The sequence below is a fragment of the Cryptomeria japonica genome, chromosome 2 (assembly GCF_030272615.1).
Source record: "Cryptomeria japonica chromosome 2, Sugi_1.0, whole genome shotgun sequence".
In the NCBI taxonomy this organism is placed as follows: Eukaryota; Viridiplantae; Streptophyta; class Pinopsida; order Cupressales; family Cupressaceae; genus Cryptomeria; species Cryptomeria japonica.
In genome coordinates, this window is record NC_081406.1 from 552,268,856 (window position 1) to 552,278,999 (window position 10,144).

Below are 10,144 nucleotides of genomic sequence, written 5' to 3' on the forward strand. Positions count from 1 at the left end.
ATCAACATATGTGGTGATCAAGTTATGACCAAGGGTGACCAACCTATGGTACCACCATTCGTGGGCCACTCCATTCAAGTGCAAAGTAGCGAACTTGATGGCGTCTTCTTCAGGCACAGGCCTCAAGGAGAAGTAATTGTCCAACTTTTGCACCCATGCTCTAGCTGTGTTCTTAGTGCTCCCATCAAAATGTGCCAAAGTCACCCTTCCAAGAGCTTGTTGATAATCTCTTGGGGTAGCAAATCTGTTGTCATTCCTCCTTCCACGCTTCATTTTCTGATTCATGAATTGATCCAAAGTAAGGATACCTCGGATCTCTCCAAGGAGTGAGGCATATTCCATATAGTTGTTTCTTATTTCATTAGCTGTAGGTATCTCCATTTCAGCTTGTTGTGCTTCTCTTGGCAAGAAGACAGGTTGTAGAGGTCTTGGGGCTGAACCTCCACTGTTGCTCCCATTGTTACTCCCATTCCCATTTCCTATAGGAGCATTAGAAGTGCTGACTTCCGGTCCATTGTTGGGTTGGTTAAGGGTCCCAACAAAAATTCTGGTTAAGTTTGGCCAGCAACTGAGGCATCATATCCATCATGGCATCGAATTGTCTCTCAGCCTTCTTATCAGGTGCCTCATTCTGTTTTGTAGCCTTATCTGCCATTGGGTCCACTGAATTTGCTGAATCCATTTCCTTCCCTCTGTTTCTCAATACCTCTGAAAATGTATCCTCTTCCGGCACTACAAGAATCTGAAACTGTTGTCTCTTCTATTCTCTCTTGTAGTAACGGAGGTCTCTGTCATTCATGGAGAATTTTTACTCCTCTGAAACTCACAGGCTGGTAGGAAAACCAGCTCTGATACCACTGTAATATCCCGGATAATTTTTTTTTTTAAGAGCAATAAGAATTACAAACAAACACATAACCTGTTAAGGTTAGAAAATATAATCTCAAAGCTTGCTGAAATTGCAACCCTTCCACTTTCTGATCACCAAGTGCCCAATGTGGGAAGGTGAGAGCATACGGTGATAAGGGGTTCATTAGCTCACTAATCTGCTGGAAATGATAAAGCAAATACAATACTGGGCAGCAAGCCAACCCCTTCCGCTTATCCAGTGGGAAAGCAAGGAACTTGGCTGTGAACCAGCCAAGAGAACAATACTGCAAACACAAATCACTCTACTGCAATATTTCAGCGGGAGGACTCAATTACAAATTACTCAACTCAACCGCTTATGCAGCAGGAGGACCATTACAACCAACATCACTCGACTGCTTATGCAGCGGGAGGACTGAATTACAAATTATCAGATATAGGCAGCAAGCCAGCCTCTTCCACTTTTCAACGGGATATGAGATTACAATCCAGAATGGGTTAGTAGTACTACTACTTAACCTTACAATAAAGAGGAAAGTGAGAGTAGAAGAATTTTGCTGAACATAAGAGATAATGATCATGAAACTCATTCAACATCAAAAACAGTAGGCTGGAAATGCATAACCAGCAACCCATAAACTCACTAAATTACTCATATCTCACTCAAATCTCACTCAATTCATCCCAATTCACTTCCAAACCAACACTAGACAAGCAGCAACTAAGACAAACCAAAAGGGAGCTACAAAAACACCTCAAAAGACCTTGCACGCATCCCAATGCACCCTTTAAAACCCACACCTAGCTAGGATATCTCAATTTGCATTATTAAATTCAAGATTCAGAGAAAAGTGCCACAAACTTACAAGATGTATCGCCAACAGCAAGAAGGAAGATTGAACCAGTACCCAAAATGATCAGTCGCTCAGGCAGAGAGGTATGATCAAAAACTTGCTTCAGGCATAGGGAAACCAGCAACTCCAGAAATCACTCCAAACTCCAAAAACACTGAAATATGCAATGAAAATATCATAGATTATAGCACGCAACTAGTTACTATATCTCAAGTACGAAACTTGAAACACTAGGGATGCACACTTCGAAGCTTCAAAGTTCATACGCCAATCCGGTAGCATAATGATGCAAATTTTCAAGATGCCAAAATGAGAGCCCAAGGCTCATATTTATAACTTCACGCCTCCCCAAATGCAAATGCAAATGGCGCCCAAACTTCACTCAAATTCTCTTTCATTTCGCTTCATGTCTCCACCAACATGGTGCCCACTTTCCTTTTCCTAGGCAAGTTTGAACTTTGCCTTATGGTGGCGTTTTTTGTAATATTAAAACATTAAACAAGGGATGTTTAATCCTCCTAAATTGCCACCAACAAATTCGCCTTTTGACTTAGGAAAATAACACATGGGTATCGATTAATCATTTTTCCGTGTCATCCTCAACATTTAATCAGTAAATGCAAATATTTAAATATTAAACCTTTGACAAGGAAATAATATTTAATTAAATTACTTATGACTCCCATACTAATCATTAACAGAAACCATGATGAAGCGGAGTAAAGAAGACCATAGAACTGCTGCAGGACCAGGACCCTGTCCACTGCCAAAAATAGAAATACTCCTTACTGCCACTTACTAAAAATAGTAAGTCATGAATTACTGCTCCAAAAAGCATGATCTTCGCACCTAGTGACAGAGCATGGAAAGCTCAGTAGGACAACATCATCCAAACAACCAACCCCTAACTTACTAAAAATAGTAAGTTCTCGCTTCACCAACATTTGAAACCCTAATTCTTCATTCCACGTAGCCTACGGGTCTCAGGAATAGGCCAATGGACCACTGAATGTATCATTACAAAGAAGGGGACATTACACCATACCACTAGCAATTTGTCGATTGCAAATTAGCCTTGTGTGGTCAACTGGAATCCTTGAAAGCGCTTTAGTTCAATTGTTACCCAATCATTGATATGCGTTTGATTTATGGTGTCTATGTTTGGTAATGATTTGAAAATCATCTAATACCTTTAGAAGATCTCATTAGCCTTTGTGGAGTTGTTCTTGCATGTCTAAGCAAAGACTAATTGAGTTTCACTAAAGTCATCTTTCATTCTTGCATTCTTAGGCATAGCTTAGTTTCTCTCAACCCTCAGCTTTTGCACTTTTTTTTTTAATCCAAACCATTAGAAGTAGTAGTAAATAGGAAAGAGATTCATTGCATATCATTCGCAAGGCATTCCTTGAAGTCAAGATATCCATCTCTTAAGAAGCATATACGTAAGGCCCCTTGGAGGAACAACAATCACGACGACCAACTGTGCTTATCCACAAGTCGTGACCCGACATTAGAAACCTTGGAGTCTTCCAATTGATAACATAGTTTAGCATTTGAGAAGATTTTGATCAAGAGAGGATAAGATACTTTGGGGTATTTTATTATGTGTTTGATTGTGCCTAAAAAGCACATCAACACTGTCCACATGAAAATGTACCATATACTTTTGACATTTATCAGCATATTGTTAAAGGCTTAGTTGATGACGGCCTTTGTACAAACAGCTGTCCTATAAAAAGTACAGACAGAGAAAATCATACTAGCAAGATTGTTGTGTACATAATATTGTATAGATCTTCTTTTATGCAATACATTACAATACAAAGTCTTCTTCTATTCTTGAACGTGCATCTACATACTAATTTAAAGTTTCCTATGTATATTCTACAAAATCTGTAGTTTATTACTTTAATATGCAGATTTGTCCTCTGATCCACCTAGGGTTTGGATCCAATGCATGTGAAATCAGAAGTGAGAAAAATGTGACTCGAATTCAAACTACAAAAGCTGTGTAAATATTAAGTAGAAAATTACCATGAAATGTCTTTCCCATTTTTACCTACTTAGAGAAACCTTTTGATTTAAGATTCAAGATTATATCGTAAATGAAGGTTACATCACGTAAAGTGCATTTTTAGACTTTGAAAATTTATCAGGCCTGTACAAATTTAACTTTTTTCCTGAACGTGACAAACCTAAAGGATCTTCATCTTTCCCTAAATTCGTCAACACATATCCTAGATCTTTGTGACACTTAAACAAGAACACCAAGAAAAAAAGTACTCTTTGAGTTTCTAGGGTGAAATATGGAATGAGATGACTATTATCTATTTAGAAATGCTCTGAACAAAAAATTATGTATGTGCACCATACTCTCAATCTTAGATTAAGTTCAAGACTGTATAACACAAGCCTAGGTCACAACACCCAATACAAATAATAAGAACGCCCCAAACATTTTAATTCTCTATAAAAGTCTCTAAAGTTTTGTCTCCTAGGAGTTCATCCTTGGTGACAAGCTGCTAGTTTTAGATTATACATCAAAAGACGTGTATTTTTTCCACAAGTTTGGATAGGTTCTAAGTGAACTGCTGATCTGGGGCAAGAATTATCAATTCTTCAACCTAGGTAGGATCTGCTGATTGTAAACAAGGAAATCAAGTATCTCTTATAAATATACAAGTGTAGACAAAGTGAATGAAACTAATAATGTTCTGAACTATGATTTGGCAATCTTGTAATGTGCTTCTGCTGTTAGGATTGAAATAAACTAATTTTTTGTTCTTGAGTCAGTCCAGAAGTTCTAAAAAAAATTATTTGTGATTATTTTATGGCCAGATCACACCTCAACAGTCTCTTGGGGCTGCAGACAACATCATGCTAAAATCTGAGAGAAAAGATAACTTTGTCAACTTCCCAACACACAGTAAGAAGGTTTGTGAGCTTGACCAGTCCATATTACTGTAAGCCTGTCATTATATTTTTTCTTTTCTTGCTGAGAAATGCATGGAATTTCTTTTTGGCTAATGGAGTATAAGCCTGAGAAAGAAGCACTTGACATTTTCCCCTACATGTGCCATATCAATTTTTCATTCATATTGGATTGTCGACCTAGGTTGGATTTCTGTTTTACCTTTATAAGGAAATGACACGTGTGATGGCAGATAACTCAACATGAATATGAGATTGCTACTTCTGATGGAAAGAAAACCGTCACTAAAAGAAAAAGGACGAGGAGTACAGTTATGTTGGTATGTGAACTAGACATTGCACCAGAAATAATAATTTGATAATTTTGAGAAACTTCCACTCTGATGAAAGTTGATTGAGGTACATTGCCATTATTTTCATTCAATGTATTTAATGTCAGATATAAATTATATTTATGCAGGAGTCATCAGCTGATATGGAAGAAAGTCGAAAGAAAGTCAAAGCTAGACAAAAGTTGACAAATCAGAGAAAGGTCTCCATATCTAAGAAATGTTTTCTTTATATATTTGTGTTACAATGTGATGTTGATTTATGCATTTTTTCATGTCGTAGACTTCTAATTGCATGTTCTTACATCAATCTCGAAATTAAGATTTGTTTGATTTGCAAATTTACTGTAAAAAGTTGAATAGCTTAATCATTTTGTTAGTTTGAAACCATGAAAGGTCAACTAATTGGACCTTATCTTCTTAAGAATAATATGCCCATTTTAATATTTTGGGAAGCAACCTAGTGATGGTTCATGTGAAAAATAGAACGATGCATTTTAATCCCTCAGAAATTTAAAGCAGACAACATATTATATGATAGGAAAATAAGAATTCCATTGCCTTTATATCCTTCTTTTTAAAAATATTTTCAGCATGGTTTAAACTAGTTAGCAGTGGTAAGAGGCAGAAAATCTGTCAATGCAGTCAGTTGACAAGAAGCAATTTGGATAAATTGTTTTCTTTTCTTTGTGGCCTAAGCTGTTCTCAGATGCAATCTGTAACACATTATCATCCCCGTTTCACATTATTTCACCTTCAGATTATTTCTCCAAACAAAAATTCAGCTAAAAATTCAATTCATAATATTCTGTGTTAAGATCCCAGTTTATCGATATAGGATTATGATGTAGAGGGTTATCAACCCACACAGACCTGCCACAATCAGCACTCAAACACACATACAAATCTGAAATGTATAACAGCGAAATAGATGAAAATGGACAGCAAACTGATGCACAAACTCCAGAAATTTTTATTGAACTCAAAATAAATCTGCATTACAAAACAGTGAGCCTATTGGCTTCACTTTACAACTAAGTCACCAGGTTCGAATTTGAATTTGAAGTTCGATAGCTTTGAAATTTGAATGAAGTTTGACAAGGAAAAAATTCGAAATGTATAAAATTCGAACTAAATTTGCCTTACGTAATTTTTTAAAATTTATAATAAATATATGTAATATATCTTTTTAAATTGCCTAAATAGTTTAACATTGATAAATAGATTTGAAACATTACAAAAAGATGACACATTTATAAAATATAAACCATAGGAAACATATGCTTTCACGATTGCAAAGATGTTCTTTTGTCAAAAAGGTACAATAACAGTCAAAGACTTTAGAACTTTAAAATAACTCTAAGTCATCAAGAGCACTTTAAAATAACGTGTGGCAGCTTCGATGGCGGTCCAAGGTCGGGTTGAAGCTGCAATGGCGGTCGAAGGTCGGGCTGCAGACTGGAACTGATGCATCCGTGCGACCTAAATGCAACTGGCGACCTCAATGCACCTCGTGACTGCAGAAAAAACGACTGCAAATCGAGCAACTAATGTGTGTTGCTATGTTTGCCGCCATATTTATTAAAAAAACTCGATGAAACCCTTAAAAATGCAAGGAAAAAAAAACTTTTCTGCAAACATGTCATCCCTACTTTTCCGTACGAATTTGATGTGAATTTGACCTAATTTTTGGCGAATTTTATAGACTGTTTAAAGTTCGACGAATTTCGAACTTCAAGGAAGAAACTCGGCCGAACCTGGTGATTTAGCTTTACAACATTTCCATCTGTTTTGGTCTCTCACAGACTTGCAACAAAGGTGTTTTTACCAGCGTGAAATGGCTTCTCCAAAAGCCTTTTTTCAAACTCTCAACTAAAGCTACACTTGTAGCCCACAAGTTAAACTTTTCATACCAAAAAAGATCCCCAACTCTCTATCTTTCACACTAAAATCTCACAACCCCAAACAAAAACAGCCAACACACCCCTAAAAACTCCCCTCATAATTGCTATGCACAACCTCCACCAAAACCATACCAAAAACTTTCAGAAACAAAACTCTCCACTACTCTCTGCCCGTAGCAGCAAATCAATTCACATTTTCTAACTTGAGAGTCTACGGGGACTCCACCAGTTTGAGGATGTCGAGCAATTTAAAACCCCACTACACATAAAATAAAAGCCTGAAAGAGATGCCAACAGTTGAGGATAATTTCAAATTTCAAATTCGTATTTCCACTAACACGTGGATGCTCTGCATCAGACACCCATGGTAGAAAGAAATGTTTCTTGAGTTTAGACTTAGAAACATTTGTAGACCCTCTGCTTGTCTTGGAACCACTTCTCTGCTTTGTCCACCGAAATTTTCATGTTCTTCACTTTCTGCATCCTCATAACATTATTCTCATTCATCCTTGCTCCTCTTCTACCATTCATGAAATCCAAATTTTCAAATTTGACCTTCCATCAATTCTTCATCAAAATTAGACAATATAAGTAAATTTGTACCCTCATTTTCAATAGAATAAAGGTCTTCTATTACCTCCTTTGCTGTTTTCCCTCTTTTCCCTCTTTCCATTGTGCCGCCTCCATGAATTTTCACTGTTTTAGTGCTTTCTGAAAGACACAACATTGCTGCAATCCAATTTCCTCCATCCAAAACAGCATTAGTAAAAAACTCAAAAGACCCAATCTTCTCATTTCCTATCAAGGAATCAAGATCACTCGTCAAGGGGCCTTCATCTTTACTATTCTCGAACAGAGATTCATTAGAAAATCCTTCATTTACCTCCGCACCATGCCCTTCAAATTCAGCTTTTATCAAAGTTATCTACTACTGCAATAATTTTCTCTATCTCTTTACTCTCATTCACATCAAAGAGCACATAAAAATCTAATTTTACTTTACCTTCTGCTGCAACCTTCATCCCACCTAACAACAACTCTTCCCATTCTCGATCAACTGCTTCAGCAAATCTTCCTTCTCGACTTCTTCTTTTTTAGCTTTAGCAAAACCAACATCTTCACGCTTCATGCCATCTATATCTTCTACTAAACAAACCCTTGCATTCCCACAAACTGGAACAAAATCTTCTTTCAAAGGTTTTAACTTACTTTTACTCCATCCTTAATCAATGTCTAAACATTTGTATAACCATTGTGCATTGCTTTCCAATCATGCTGCCAAGGTCTTCCTAACAACATATGACATGCATCCATAGGAATAATATCACATAATATTTCATCAAAATAACCTCCTATCTTAAATTTTACCACACTTTGTTCGCTTACCAAAAGTTTCTTATCATCTTGTACCCATGATATCCTGTATGGCTTTGGTTGTTTCTTCTTCTTTAGCTTCAACTTTCTCACTATTTCTTCGGATCCAAGGTTGTCCATGCTTCCACTATCAATGATGACATTACAAACTTTTCCTTCACACTTGCATCTTGTCTTGAACAACTTCTTTCTTTGTGCTGGTTCGTTAGCTGCATTCAACGGTTGAGGATAATTTCAATTTTCAAATTCCGATTTCCACCAACACGTAGATGCTCTGCATCAGATTATGCTTTCCCTTTTCTAATTCTATGAAAAATTTACCAAATGGAACATATGGTGGGTTATTTAAAGCATCAAGTAGAGGGAACTAAACAGATAAAATGTGTATGTTGAACAGAAACTAAATCAGAATAAATCCAACTTGGTATAGTTTGCTTTCCTCTGGAACAGTTCTTTTTCCCATTCATCCTTTATCTCACTCTTATAAACTTGTATTTTATTTGACTGTTAATGTAGATGGTATATGATAAATAGCATTTTACATTTGCAGGGTGTGAAAGCATCGCACATGCGTCCATCAACTATAGGTGACATGTTTGGAGGTGGATCATTGGACCCGTATGCCTTTGATTGATAGTAAGTTATACCAACTGCATCAAAAAACTTAACTATGTCCAATTTTAAAACACAATATCTCATCAAATGACGTCCATCAACTATAGGCAACTTGTTTTGAGGCAATCCATATACAGAAGATACTCATGCTTTCAATTGACGGTAAGTTATATCACCTACGTTGGAAAATTAACTTTCACATTACTTTATCTGTATTTTGAATTTTCTCCTTTATGCCTTGTTTTTTAACATTTTGATTGAAATATTTCTGGCAAGATATCTCGTCACAAATGTGCCACCATTTATATGCATTGTTGATGTTGATAACTTGGTACACTCTTGGGTCCAGATACACACTCGATGTGAAATGTTTATTGGGGAATCATGCTTGGATTATACCTTCAAAAATGATTTGGCTGCTGAAGGTTATGCATCGGCAAATTTCCAACACATTGGAATATTCTTGGTCAAAATAGAAACTTCCAAGGAATAAACAATCCCAAGAGTGAACTTTATATACTTTTAAGGTTAAATAAACTAATATTCTTGGCATACTTGGTGGTAGCCTCATAAATATGGTTGCATGCATATATCTGAATGGACCAATTAAATGGTTGACTGTGGAGCCTCGAGAGAATCTGAAAATCATGAATTTTGGATTCCACATATTTGCTGTTACTGAGTGGTATTGCAATTTAGAATCTGCTTTTCTAGTGTACATATGGATTCAATCATTTTAGATAAATCAAAATGTGAAAACGAACCATGGAATCTGAATGGAAATGAAATAAGAGTCAAGCAGAGAAACCGATTTCTGGGTAACTGTGTCAGATTTTTGCACATAAATGTTTTCAACTTCTCGAGGGATTCAGAACGTTGATGTGTAAAATTCTAACACAGTTCTAAGCCAGAAATTCTTTTTACAATTATGGGTGGTAGAAATGACATATCTCTCAAGATTCAAATCATATTGTAATGTGTCATGTTATCTGAGCATGTTTAGCATAGAAAACATTTGTACTTGAGTTTAGATTAGCAAGACCTTTTTCTCCTAGATCAATGGAGATTGACAAAGTGTTCCCTGCCAGTAATAAGATATACTCATGAATAAGAAAGAAAGAAAGGCAACAATGAGTCCTGAAAAACCAAATTGAAAATTACATATAGAGAGAGAGAGAATCATAAATGGGCTAAGCCACATGATGCAAAATTACATATAGATAGAGAGAATCATAAATGGGCTATAAGCCACATGATGCAAAACTAT

General features: G+C 36.2%; 1 protein-coding gene across 1 annotated transcript; it reads left to right on the forward strand.

Moving 5' to 3' along the window:
- Positions 1-1,228: 1,228 nt before the first annotated feature.
- Positions 1,229-9,640, forward strand: LOC131865812 (synaptonemal complex protein 1-like). Its single transcript, XM_059215376.1, has 7 exons — positions 1,229-1,367; positions 1,710-1,807; positions 4,563-4,658; positions 4,889-4,975; positions 5,116-5,187; positions 8,813-9,039; positions 9,227-9,640. Exons 1-6 carry the CDS (start codon positions 1,229-1,231, stop codon positions 8,894-8,896), a joined length of 576 nt encoding a protein of 191 aa, XP_059071359.1. The 3' UTR covers positions 8,897-9,039; positions 9,227-9,640.
- The last annotated feature ends 504 nt before the right edge of the window (positions 9,641-10,144 follow it).